At 50.9% G+C, this 13727-nt stretch overlaps 1 protein-coding gene across 1 annotated transcript; it reads right to left on the bottom strand.

The window, feature by feature from the left end:
- TCF25 (transcription factor 25) lies at window positions 1-11591 on the bottom strand. Its single transcript, XM_015811462.1, has 18 exons — window positions 11379-11591; window positions 10811-10972; window positions 10007-10081; window positions 9353-9486; window positions 8378-8443; window positions 7413-7495; window positions 6520-6650; window positions 4579-4678; window positions 4339-4432; window positions 4090-4182; window positions 3729-3834; window positions 2828-2987; window positions 2405-2492; window positions 1835-1993; window positions 1521-1611; window positions 843-922; window positions 612-684; window positions 1-203 (listed from the first exon to the last, which is right to left on the bottom strand). Exons 1-18 carry the CDS (start codon window positions 11589-11591, stop codon window positions 39-41), a joined length of 2073 nt encoding a protein of 690 aa, XP_015666948.1. The 3' UTR covers window positions 1-38.
- Between the last annotated feature and the right edge of the window lie 2136 nt (window positions 11592-13727).

Raw genomic sequence — 13727 nt, 5'->3', positions numbered from 1 at the left:
TACCTGTTTATTGTGGGTGGGCAGAGGGGAGCCAGAGTTCAGTCCCAGTCTCCCCCATCGTCCTCCGGGTTGTCATCTCGGGGGGGTTCCTGGAACTGGATGTTGGCCAGCATATCCCGCATTGCTGCCATCAGCCGGTTCACTCCCTGGTTGAGGTTCTGCCCGGCGCCCAGCTCGGCTTCTCCTCCGGCGCGAACTTCCCCCTGGGATGCAGTACAGGGCAGAGAGGCACCCAGGCAGATCAGTCCTCCAGAAGCCTCTTTCCCTGTCCCCAATGGCTTGATTTGGTTTACCTAAGTGACTTCCACGGCCACCCATCCCACCAGGGGAAAATGCAAAACCACAGCAGACAATCTGGGCACTCACGGCTCATACAAACCCCAGAAAGAAACAACCAGGCAGCTATGCTCACCGAGCCTCTGGCCCAAATACCGGGCTGGTCCACTGCAGCTCCTCTAGATCTATCCCAACGCTTCTGCTGGCAGGATCTTCCCCTCTGCTGCCCTTCATCCCACACCCTGGCCCACGGAGGGGCACGAGCCCTGCGCACCCCCAGGCATGCTCTGGACACACCTGCTATGGCCCTGGTCAAGCTCAAAAGGGCATCTTACCTGTAAGCTGAAGTTTGGCAGCAGTGAGCGAAAAAAAAGGGATAAAGTGCTTTCGTTGGCTGGATGAGTCGCCCTGGAAAGACAGAGGGACGTGTGGCTGAAAGGCTGGGAGGGGAGAGAGGGTCTTGCTTGGGGGGCCTCAGGCAGCCTCTCGGATTATGCTCAGACTGGCCAGCCAAGCAGCGCCTGGGAACTGCCCCACGCGCAACAGAGCTGAGAGCCAGGAAATACCTTTCAGGTCTCGTGTATGAAACAATCGAGTCCAGGGGTGGCAGAGGATCGAATCCCATGATGGGCTGGGAAGTCACTTCCTTGAGAGAGGAAAACAACAGGTCAGAGGTCATTGCGGTCACTATCGTCCAGCCTTCATCTATTGAGCCGTTGAATAAAGCATCTTTACAACCCCTGTGAAAGATGGGCGTGCACTCCGAAAGAAAAGTGCAAAGGAAGACCAAAAGGGGTCAGCCAAGCCAGACACAAGGACGGAGGATGGCCGGCTTGAATGGAAACATTTCCAGGGAAGAAACACTGAACCGAGGGTGGCTCCGTGGAAAGCCAGTGGACAGGAGAGAGCATGAGAACCGGTTTGGTCTAGTGGGGAAAGCACCAGGCTAGAAACCAGGAGATGGTGAGTTACAGTTCTGCACTAGGCACAAAAGCCTGCTGGGTGACTCTGGGCCAGTTCCTCTCTCTTGCAGGACTGTTGTGTGGAAAACAGGAAGAGGAACAAGTATTGTGTTTGCTGCCTTATTTATAAAATACACTTTGGACACCAGTGCCAGAGCTACACCAGGGATGGAGGGCAAGGGAAGTTGCTGTATGTGAAGAACAAGAGCCAGCAGGAGGGTCAGGATGAGGGGCCAGGGAATGGCCCAGGCCTGGAGATGAGCAGCAGCATCGGATCCTCACCGGAGGTAATGCAGCTGTGGCTTCCCTGATCTCCGAGAGGATCACGTGGCGGTAGACATTCCTGGGTGCATTTTGATATCTTGCCTTTCGCCTAGAGAGACAGAGACGGGGGGGGGGGGATGCCAACGGTCTCCTCCAAGCAGCTTCCTCTCCCAGGTGCACGGAAGCAAAAGCACCCGAGTCCTCCACCCTTTTCTGCACCAGCCACAAGTCACACGCTCAGCTTATGGCGGGAGAATGGGCAGCGCTGAACGTCCTGAGCAAGGAGGTCAGTCACCCAGCAGAGAAAAGGCACCAGCAATTGCCCAACTCACTTTTGTTCTGCCTCCTCCAGAAAGGGCTCCTTGGCATCCACCAGTCGCAGCACCGTGTGGACATTGGTCTCCAGCCAGGCCATGACGGCCAGGTCCTTCCAGAGGGCATGGCTCCTCCCCAGGTAGAGGGAGACCAGCTGGCTCAGCGCTGATGGCACACTGGGGGGTGGGGGGGGATGGCTTTTAAGAAAACCGGTTCTGGGGGATGAGATGCTCGTTCCACCACTGCTTTGGTGCAGCTGGTTTTGAAACCTTTCTTCTGTCCCTTTCACACCATTCCCCTTGCAGAAGGAGGCCGAGGGGGAGGAGGAGTTCCAGCCTCCTTGTAATGACAGGCCATCACCCTCGTCCCCAGCGACTGCCAAGGAAAGCTGTCTGAAGTAGCTTAGAAGTAGCATTTGCTTTCTGCCTCTCCCAATGGCAAGATTTCATTTATCCTCCTCATTATCAATTTCTGGCTTAAATGGCTTTTTTGCCATCCCCCCTTGGGAGCTCCTGCCCATAGTGGCTCTCCATGTCCCCCAAGAGGTACAACTGGGATCCAGCAAAGTGCCCCTCCCCACCCTTTACCTCAGCTGAGCTTCCAGTCCAAAGAAGGCATGGGAGGTGACCACAGGGTCAGGTTGCACGCTGCATCGGTCCAGAAGGGGCATCAGGGCTGGAAGGGGGGGGAGAGAGTCAGGGCCTTCCCTGGAGGGCAAAAGAGCTCAGGCCTCCTTATCAATGCTGGGGGGCAAGGGGGCTACTGAGGCACAGAAAAGGCCTTCTCAGTCCCTTTGTGCAGTTTGGGAGGCCTCTCTCTCTCTCTCTCTCTGTGTGTGTGTATGTGTAAAGACAGATTCATCTTTACTCATGTTGGAGATGTGACATTTGGTGCTTTCCTTAATTGCAACTCCCACCCTCCCTGCTTCACTCCCACCCCAGGGGCCCCTCTTCCTCTCTGCTGCTCCAGCATCTGCACATGAGCTGGGCGGGATGCAGGGGCTCACTTACCACTGGGGAACATAATCAGGGCCTGCTGAAGGAGGCCGTCCGCTTGCTCACGGGCTCCGCTTCGCTCTGCTTCAGGCAGATCTTCCTGCTGGCTCAGGAAGAAATAAGCCAGAGGGACGGAGAAGGCAAAATTGGGGAGCTGGCTCAGATTCCGATGACCCTGAATTGGGGGGGGGGGGGAGGAGAGGAAGAGGAGGCACTGATGTGACAAGTTTGAAGAGGCAACTCCAGAGTTCTAGAAGACAGGTGGGGAAGGTGGTGTGGAGCTTGAAGCACGACTTGGGTCTTCAGAAGGCCCTCCCCCAAACACCGGGGAAGGCTCTGAGCATCTGTCCTTAAAGGGGCAGCAAGAGGACAGCAGCAGTTCTGGCCGGTTCCGGAGACTCTGCAGAGCAACCGCTGCTGCTGGTTGAAGTGGGCACTTCTGGGGAGGAGGGAGCAGCTCGCATCCTGGTGCCTTTCAGAAGTCCAGGCAGACCCTTTGGCAAGGGAGATCTTTCCTGAGCCACCTACGTGCTTCATCCCCCAGCCAAAGGCCCAGGAAAATGTCAAAATAGGGCAGGCTGGCATTAAAGCAACCTACTAGAGTTAAAAACAGGAGTAGTCAGCACTGATACTGCTCTGGGGCTGTTAATTGTTTTAACACTCTCTAATTAAAAGATAATTAACAGGAAGCAGCTACTGGGGTAGAAGAAGAAAACATCTCGGGGCACTAGAGGAGGGCAGGAGCGATGGTAGAAGCCCCTCTGGCCCAGAAAGGGGGTCACTTCCTGACATCCAGCTGAAGATCAAGGAAAAGGGGGGAGGGCACTGAACTGTACAGGCTGCACCGATCCTTTGAGGATCGCCCCATGTTTGTGCCGGTGGGGCTCCAGCTCTTCTGCCCCCATGAGGCCCTTACCTCCCATTCCAGGAACATGCGTATCAGGAAGGCGTATTCTCTTGCTCGGAGCGACAGAAAATCCACCAGCAGCAGCATGCCCAGCGGATCGTTCTCCGGATCGAAGCTTCGAGGGGGGGTGAGGGAAGGGTAGATAAGAGGAACGCGACTCTTTCAGGACAGCTGTCCAAAGGAAAGCTCGCTGGCCTTTGGCGGAGGGAGGACCAGCTGGCACCCCCAGGAACAGCGTCCCACCGAGAAGGCCACTAGAAGAGCTTCAGGGCTCCCCTTGACGACCTGGTTTGGGGGCCAAACATTCCTGTCCCAAAGTGGAACTGGAAAAGGACTGTGCTGTCCCCCCCCCCCCGAGAGCAGCCCTCACCTCAAGACGAGCTTGCAGGTCTCCAGGGCAGTCCGGGGACAGCCTCTTCTCTCCAGGGAAAGCAAGTGCTTGAAGAGGGCCAGGTAGAAGGCTCTGTGAGGGACGCCGGAAGGGGAAAGACGTGATTCCAGGGAGAGGAATTGGGAAGTGGAGCCTGACCAAGCAGTGCGTCGACAGGGGCCCTGGCCCCTGGCAGTCACCGGCCAAGAAGCAGCCGCCTCCCTCCAAGCCTCCAGGGTGGGCACCCACCTGTTCTCCGGGTGGCGGTAGTCCAGCCTGCAGGTGCCGCTGGTGAGGCTGAACACAGGGTGGAAGGAGCACTCCAGGGTGTAGAGGGCTCTCTCTGCAAAACAGGCATTGTGACCCGGACACATTGGCAGCCACCAGCTACTTTGATGGCCCAGAGCTTTCAAAGTGATGGAGCTATTTTTTCAAACTCCGTACCCCAAACCCTTCTCTTTTTATGGGCTACACTTGCCCGATTCTTACCAATCAGGTCTCTGGCCATCTCCTGGTCTTCCTGCATCCGGCACACGTCACTGAGCTGCAGAAGTGAGTCCACATGGTAAGGATTCATCTGGAGCAGCAGCTGAGAACAAAGCCGAAGAGCGACACTTAAGGACTCTCTGGAAAAGGGCAAAGCTAACCAAGGGGCTGCCCCTTCACACAACTCACTGATCTCAAATCAGCGTTTGGGAATACTTGAAGACTTCCAAATTCAACAGACAGAAGAAGAGCAGAGCATGAGTTGGCTTCGTGGTCAAACAGAATGCTTGCCTGCATTCCTGGCCCCTATCTGGCCACCAGAAGCCCTGGGCCTTCACTTGGGCTTCAGAGCTATCCTCCACCTCTTCCTCTTCACATCCCTTCTCTTCTGCAACCTCTGCTCCATCCATCCTCCAGGTTCAGATTTACTAAGTCCACTTTCAGTAAACTTAATTAAGTACGAACCATTTTTCAGAAGTGAAATATTCATCCTTCAGACATGGGATCAATTTTCAGTGGCACCTCGTGCCTACTTGCCATTGAAATTATGTTGTTTTTTGTTGCTACCATCAGTTATGCAAAACGCCCTGTACTGCTTTCTGTGTGTTACCTTTTATTGATCCAGAAAAAGCCACCTCATTGCCTCAACGAGTTATGCTGAAAACAAGTTATTCTATAAAAGAAACCACAATCCTTCCTGTTTTCCAAGAACTTACATTCCTGTTTGTCTGAGAATCCAAACGTTCCTCAACTGCAGTGAATTCCCCCTTGAGGAGCAAGTGGGGGGGGGGCAGAGAAGGCAGAGCCGGGAGTCATTCCTGGACAAAAGGGCTTTTATCTCCCAAACACTCCAATTTCAAAGAGCCACATTTATCCTGGCTGGGGGGAAGGAAGGGGGAAGCTCTCCAAACTCAATGTCTTGATTATCTTAATATTAGGCTAAGAGCAAGTTTGGCCTTTCCACGCTTTGTATTTACCATCAAGCTGTTCGCCAGTTAACACAGTTGGACTGGCTCCATAAAAGTCTCAAAGCAGAGCCTGTTCTCTGAAGTCCTGGAGAAATGAGACCCTCCTTTTCTCAAAATTGGTCAATGTTTAAATATAGCACAAATGTTGGCTTAGATCTCTGCACTCCCCTTCAACCCCATCTGCAGTCTTTGTCTTCAGTGCTTGGGAAGCCGAGGCAGGAGAAGAGTCCTCAGCCAGGGGCTGGCTTGCTGGGGGGGGGGTGTCCACCAGCAGGGCTGAAAATGCATGAGGATCACAGGAGCCCCTTCTCTGCCCTACAAGAGTTGACTGCAGGTTCCTTTTCCCCACAGCTTTGGGTGTTCTGATCTCAGCGCGAGCAGATGCTTCATCTCTTCAGAGAGAGATCCACACGCGCACATTGCAGGGACGCAAAATGCTGAGATGGCACTTGGAACCGACAGAAAGGGCAGGGGAAAAAGGTTTCGGCATCCAAAGCCCTCACAATAAAATAATTACTATAGCAGGTAGAACCAGGTTTCAAGGTCCTTTTATGCAGGATATATGCTGGTTCAAATTATACACACATGCATGTCTTGAGAGGAAAATTTAATCAGAAAGTTGTATCCCTTTTTATGATGACATAACATTCTCTCAGAACTTTTTAGCTTTTCCTCTACTTGAAATTAGACTCTTCAAGTGAATTTTGTGTGGCTGAGGTGCTGTGGCACACAAATCAGGCCTCTGCCAGTGGTCTCCATGCAGAGTGGGCTGGACACAGCTGCATCTGGAGAGGGTCAATCGATTCCTACAGCCCACTGGGAATTGTAAGACACACCCTTTGGAGGGCACCAGCTGGGCACGGCTGGACAATACCAAATCCTGAGCAAGTCCAGAAATCAAAATCGGGATGGAACAAATTGCTGTAGTTTCAGAGCTGGTAGATTTGACTTTGGGCATGCCCAACGGAGAACCTACCACAAGATTGTTTGGATCCATTGATTCCACGGCATCCAAGAATTTGAACTGCACCAACTGGTACTCCCGGTTGTGCTCAAAGGCAAAGTGTTGTTCTCCACGCCTTGTTTCTAACAGGACCATGGATATACCTGGATAGATTTGTTGGGGGCAGGAAGCGGGAGGGATGGAAGAAAGAGGGTGGTCAGCCACAATGGAATGGTAATCTAGAATCTAGAAAGTGAATATCTCACTGTTTCTCAACCTTTGCTACTTTAAAATACGTGAACTTCAACTCCCAGAATTCTCCAGCCAAAAATGGAGAATACATATTATGTATCTTAAAGTTGCAGTGGTTGAGAAACATTGGCCTATCTATTTGGAGAGAAACTAAACTCTAGAAACAGGAATGCTAAGCCTGGGTTTTTTCACACCCTTTCCAGTTCGATGGCCTGGATTACCCTCACTCTGAATGCACGGGTCCAGATCTGAACTTCAATTGCAGCCCCCATTCATATTCCCAAGCCTGTGAGTTCTCATCATGCAAGAAGTATACACCTCCAAGCTAGAGGAATCTAGTTACATGAACATTTCCACCTATTGTTTCAGTGTAAAGCAGGCATTCTTCCTTAAAACAAATCTGGAATTCTCTTACGCAAAGCTGGAGAACAGTATGAACAGCCCAGAATGCGGGCGCTTAAGGAAGTATTCCTACAATTGTGAGACAACAACTGGTGCCCTACTGGCATCGGAAGAAAAGTTGCTGGCTTGTAATGCACCCATGATATATTTGCCTGCTGTTCATCTCTGGTACTCAGTACCCAACATGCCATCAGAACAGACAGCAGCCTTTTCCCAGTCCCAAAGTCAGCCGAGGTGTCTTTGGTGCAGGAGGCTTTGGGAAGGCCTCTCACCTGTTTTGCTGTGACGTGGCCAGGTGTCCTTGGGGGCTGCCAACCATGTGCTGCGTACATACTGGCGCTGCCTCTGCCTTGGCCTGGAAAGAAGGAGCGTACTTTAAGACGTGAATTCATACATCAAAGCCTTTATCTGTATTCTAGTTGCTAAGCAGCTGCAACAAAGCCCACATGGGTGGTGCAGTTGTTTTCAAAGCCCTATTGATGCATCCTGACCACTCCCCCCCCCCCAGGCAATCATCAGTCCTTAAAATAAGCAGGGCCTTGTTTTGGGAAGGAGAGAATATGGGCTTCCTTACTGGGAAAATGCAACTGACTCTATTCTCCAGCCAGGAAGTGCTGAAGTTAGCACTGCTAGAGCACCACCTCTCGACTGAACACAAAGATTAAATAGATGCAGTAGAAGAGGGAATAACCACATCTAAGGTCGAGGCATGTGCTTGTCCTCACATGCATGCAATGACTGTGAGAAAGGCAGAGTCAAGTCTTTGCCCGAGTTCATCAAGGGAACTGGGACCAAATGATTCCTCCCCAGCAAGAACCCACAGTGTGGCGCCTGCATCCTGGTGCAGGGCCACATGCTGGACATTCCTCGGGGCAAGCAGTCCACCGGCGGTGGTAAAGAGTATCTCCCAAGAATGGGTCAAAGTCTCTTCTGCTACATCTGAATGCTCAATAAAAACTCTCCATCCAGAACTACCATAGTCCCAGAGCGTCTCAGAGAGATCCCAAACTGATCCTTCCCTGGAGGAGGCTTATGGATTGAGAATGTACCATTTCCCTTCCTTCTACACACAAAGACTAGCAGGCAGGGCGGGGCAGCCCTGGCCCCAGACACAGCTCAGTCTAGAAAATTGCATTCTCCCCACAATGTTTCCCCAGATCATGACTGCTGTGGCCAGATGTTTTGCTTTCCCACACAATCCAGAGACAGGTTTCTATCTCATAACACTGGATCTCACCTCTGATCTCCCAGAACCGCCCGGGCCCCGAAGTATCTCTTCAGCTCCGTCTCTGGATTCAGGCTCCTAGAAAGTTGGGGACACAAATCTTTCCTGCCATTTAATGCCCACAACTTATTCGATGCAGAGAACATGTTGTTCTGTCCAATGCCTTGCTCACTTAAAGCCATCAAACTGAAGATACAATGTGCTTTTGTTTGCATGCAAGCAATAATTGTCTACTGGCCTCTCAGCCAAGCTTTGCAATGTGCTGAATGGCCATGAGCAAAAGCAGAACCAGAGCTTCTATACCTTTGGCCCCCTACATTGCAAAGGCAAGACAAAGGAAAAATGAAAAATGCAGACGCAGCAGAAATTACAGTACGATGTTGGAATATTTTAGATAAAGCCATCTGTGTCATATTAGTATTTATCCTTCCTACTAGGTCAGCATGCCAGCCAGACTGTCTTTGAGATATGGCCAGTGAATAGAAGGAATTTTGTTTACAAAGCCACAGGTCCCTGACTCTTTTCCTTGTCACCACTCAGGGTCAATTCAGCTTCCTTTAAATGTTTTTTCAGAGGGGCACTTTAAGAAATTCCTACTTGCAAAGGGCATCTCATAGGGTTGATAGCAAATATAAGAAAATACTACATATAAGTTGTTCCTCTTGAACTTTCCCTTAATTTAAGCTGTCTAGAGCAGAGGTTCCCCAACCTTTTGGACATCAGGGACCGGTTACGTGGAGAGAGGTTTTTCTGTGGACTGGAGGGGGCATGATTTTGTGTGCTCCCTGCATCCTGTGGATGGGGCTTTCCTTGTTTGTGCGGACCACTTGCTGGCATGCTCTGGCCTGGTACTGGTCCACGGACCGGGGGTTGGGGACCCCTGATCTAGAGCCTCAGCACTGATGTATAACCTAAAACTGATCATTTTACCTATAGTGCAAAAGAGAGGGTTCTCCCACCACCACTGACAGACACATGGTCTGTTACCTGTGTTCAATGTACAGCAGAGGCCGGTTATCTGTGACCAGCCTGCTCTGGCTCTGGCATGGGGGCCCACTGGAATTCTCAATGCTCAGCAAGATGCTTTCAATATTTTCCACTTGGTCATCATCTCCAAGGAACTGTTGAAAAGCAACAAAATGAGCAAAAGAGCTTCATCTTTCTCAGAGAAAATCCACGTAAAGGCAAGTCTGAATGCTCTCTTGCAGGCACCCTCATAATGGTCCTCTTCCCTTTAATACAATCAACACCTTCTGGAATCATAGATGCCCCATCACTGAACATAGGATAGCCATTTGTCCAGGATGTCTGAGAATCTGCCCCAGATGGGGTTGAACTACTATAGGTCCAGGGCCCCTTTCAACCCTTGGATTCTGCTTGAGCTTGGTCTTGCACAGATTTTACCTTTCTTTGTTCCTTGAACTGCAAGCTCTTTCTAATGACTGAATAGTCAAGATTCTGTAGAGCTGTAGTTATGATTTTGTAAGGGTAGCATCATATTTTAATGTTCTAATTTCAAATGAAGTCTCAAATTGCTGGCAGCAAAGGGAATAACCATGACTTTTTCCACATGCCTCAATTGGTTTGTTTCATTCAGCATTTCCATACAAGTGCTTAATCCCCAAACTTAATTCAGTTTACCAGAGCCTCGCTTGAAGGATTCTTCTTATTCTTTCTTTTCTTCTTTTTCTTTCGTGATTTGTTGTTTACAGTAGTCTTTTAAAGATAAAAATAAAAGGTTGAAAGATGCATATAGTGAAGCACGACATCAAAAGTACGAATTTCAAACAAGTTATCTAACCCAGGAAAATATCTAAGTTTCTGTTTAGGAGCTATAGTCACAAATACCCAAAAGATGTGCGGGCAGATAAAAATACAAATAGCAACCAAGCAATATTATAATCCACCAGTATCAAAATAGCAGGAAATGGAGCCCTTCACACCCCCAGGACACCAGACCCAGGGGCACAGCAAGACCCTCAAGACCCTTTGAAAGGCCAGCCCGGTTGGGGCCATTGTAAACTCAGGAGAGAGATGTTCCAGTGGAAAGGCACTATGGAAGAAAAGGCATGCCTTCTGCTCCCCACCATTCCTTAGCTCACGGGACCAGGAGTTTGCACATCCTGCCAGACTGGACTGGATGGGTATAAACAACCGGGAGTAGACAATCCTTCACATAACCAAACCATGAAGGACTTTAATGGTGACAAACAGCATCTTGAATTGCATATGGCTGCCAGTGCAGCTCCTGGAGCAGGAGTGTTACATGTGCCAAATTATTGATTGCAATTTGTTACTATTATTGTCATGAAGCTGACCTGTTTGTATGCACTTTTTGTGTAGTTGTTTTCAAAACCTTTTCTACAAGTTGCTTTGTTTTTCACTAATGATATATAATCAGTTTTAAACAAAAATAGGCACCATTGTTTTCTACAGGATACTTGCCATTTGATCCAGCTGTTCCACCTCTCCCCCCTCCTCCCTCTTGTCGCTCTGGGGCCTTTCAGGTTCAGCCTCTTCAGCTGCTGGGTTGCCTCCTTCCTGCAGTCGGGAGTCATCAGTCTCCTCTTTAGACACCAGGTCCTCATCCAGTCCTTCACTGTTTATCTGCACAGGTTAAAAGTTCCCCAGTCCACAAGCAAGCCTATGGGGTAACCCTCATTTGGTTTCTCTTTCTCTTAACGTTACAAAGGAGAACCACCTAAGAAGGGTGGCCAGCAGCAGGATCAGGAGAGCAAACAAGAGCGCAGTTTCTTTCCCACCAGGGAAGTGACCCAGGCAGAACTCCTCCTGGGAGCAAACTTTCGGGAGACACCCCAGTGCTACCAACTGACCACAGCCACCCGCAAAGGGCTGGAGCTGCCACCCAACCCGCTGAAAGGCACCGGGAGGCTCCAGCCCCTCTATACAGCCCCCCCGGCCTGGGGGGACCGACGCGGCTCGGGGGCCGGGACAGCCGGAGGACGCCGCCCGGCTGCTGAGGGTCTCCGGCCGGGCCGCGGCGAATCCTCACCAGCTCGAAAGGGTTGGCCACTCGCTCCAAGGGCTCCCTCCGCGGGCCCCGCCGCCGCCTCCCGCCGCCGGACACGGGCAGCAGTTGGTCCCCCGCGACCTCCTCGTCCTCGCTGCTGCCTCGCGCCTCCAGCCCGCCGAGGGGCGGCTCCTCGCCCAGCAGCCCCTGCCCGCGACACTCGCCCCGCAGCCGCCGCAGAGCCCGGCGCGACATCGCCAACCACCGCACCGGAAGCCGGCGAGAGAACCCGAAGGAGAGCACGGTGCCCGTCTAGGCACCGGCCCGTCGCGCTTCCGCGGCGCCGCCCACGCATGCGCGGCTCCTCTTTCTGAAGCCCGGCCTGGTCCGCGAAGGCTGAGGGCAGCTTCCCTCGCCGACAGTGGCGGAAAGGGCGGCCCTGGGCCGGCGCCTCTTTCCTTTTGACTGCAAGCCCGCAGGCAGCTTTTCTCCCCGGGAAGAGCCGGGACCGCCTCCGCCCCGCGGTGATTCGTGACTCAGGAGCGATCGGTAGAACCGAAGGCGGCGAACGTGCCCATTGCCCCGGCTTCTGTTGGCCTCTCAACAACAGCCCTGAGAGGTGGGTCTGGCTGAAAAAGAGCCCCCCCCAAGTCACCCAACCGGCTTCCGTGCCTAAGGCGCTCCTGGTTTCTCGGCCAGCCCTTCCCCCGTGCCCCGCTCCCATCAGGCCTTAGGAGGAGGCGGGGGTCGGGCTGTGGGTCCCGTCAGCCGGGGGCTCTGGGGAGTCTCCCTGTAGAGATCGGCTTGGTCCTGACTCTGCTGGCTTTTCGCAAGGGCCTGGAAAGGTGGTTTTGCCAATGGGCCTGAGGATCCCAGGCGTGGCGTAGGACCAGTTCAGTAGCTGCAGTATTTTGGTGGCTGTGATTATCTCAGCTGTAAGTTTAATGCCTTTTATGATGGTTGTTTTTATATTGTTTTTAAATTGCATATTTGTGGTATTATTGTAGGTGTTTGTAAGCCTCCGAGAGTCATATATATGAGATGGGTGGCTATATAAATTGGAATAAATAAGGCTGAATTAGATAATATTCTACATAATCTTATATTCAAGAGCTGAGTTGGCAGATTTCAGGCTGCTGTGTAACTCTGAACACTGCGAAGTTCATGAGCCAAATCTTCAATACTCCCAATCACCTCCAACCCTCCTTTATAGCAGTAGAATTAAGGAAATAACTTTGTTGCAGCTCTATTAAACAATCCTTGTGGATCTATTCAAATTGAGAAGTTTCTGCCCATTGTTCTTCTGGAAAGAGAATAATAAGAGCTATCACAGATCAAATCAAACCTCTGTGTGACTCCTGATCTCTGGAGTGCCAAACAGGGGAGCCTGAAATAAGCACATTTTCCAAAGCTCCTGTAACCATCTCTTTGGATTAACCTTGCAGCATACATTGTATATGTGCTGTGAGAGTAAAATAAGTGGACAGAGGGCAAAACCGGAGCTCTACTTTAAACAGATATCAACAAGCTCTTCCATCTGGAATTTTAGGAAGCATTTGCATCAGCCTCAAATTCCCCCTCCCCTTCAGATGACTGATGATGACAAGGGAAATTATTACTGCCTCGTGAGCAGGTTTTACAGAGGAACATTACTAGGTCTGCTTCACTTTACATTTTATTTACACTTCTTTAAAGTACACACTTTATATAAAACATTGGCAGAGGAGGATGAGTGCAAGCAGGACTGGTAGGAGGGGAAGCCCCCTTTGACACAGCAAGTAGCTACTGCAAAGAGTGAGCAGAAGGTCAGGCCAAATGTCAAGCAAGCAGATTGGCACAGACGACAGGAGGGAGGGCCCTAGAAGAATAGCAGGGGAAGGCCTGGCTCTGCCACCCCAGGCTGCTAAGTCCTGGTCTTCCTCTTCTGTTCTTGCAACCTTCCTCTCTGTCTCCAAACTTATCCCAAAACCTCCCTTCCCCATTTGAGTTTTGCTTTCTGACCACATTCTCAGTTCTGGACAATTCCTTGATTATGGTCTATGTACACTGCACACAGCCAATGATTGGTTATATGCAAGTTATTTGTGCATCCACCTGTGCATTTCTGGCATGAAGTACCCCCATGCCATGTTAGCCATGGGCATATGTGCTTTGTAGAGTTTGGCATGTTGAATTATTATTTATTTTATTTATTTTATTTTACATAAACTTATATGCCGCCCTTCTCCCTATAGGACTCAGGGCGGCTTACAGCATATTAAAACACACAAACGCCATCCCCCATAAAACCAATTAAAAACCAAATATTTGTCGCTGTATAGTTATTAAGATTCGAATTAAAATTGTCCCTATTTAAAATTCTCCCTAGGCCAGACCCGCTTGTTGAAAAAG

The sequence above is a fragment of the Protobothrops mucrosquamatus genome, unplaced genomic scaffold (genome assembly GCF_001527695.2).
Source record: "Protobothrops mucrosquamatus isolate PMUCROS unplaced genomic scaffold, P.Mucros_1.0 scaffold41, whole genome shotgun sequence".
NCBI classification, from domain to species: Eukaryota; Metazoa; Chordata; class Lepidosauria; order Squamata; family Viperidae; genus Protobothrops; species Protobothrops mucrosquamatus.
This window is presented reverse-complemented; position numbering and strand designations above follow the sequence as displayed.

What these genes read in the sequence shown, in the direction of transcription:
- TCF25 (XM_015811462.1), bottom strand. Translation starts at nt 11,591, where the DNA reads ATGTCGCGCCGGGCTCTGCGGCGGCTGCGGGGCGAGTGTCGCGGGCAG. An exon ending in GCCACGTCACAGCAAAACAG is followed by an intron (nt 6,651 to 7,412) that starts GTGAGAGGCCTT and finishes AAATCTATCCAG; the next exon opens with GTATATCCATGGTCCTGTTA. An exon ending in GGACTGGAAGCTCAGCTGAG is followed by an intron (nt 1,994 to 2,404) that starts GTAAAGGGTGGG and finishes CCCACCCCCCAG; the next exon opens with TGTGCCATCAGCGCTGAGCC.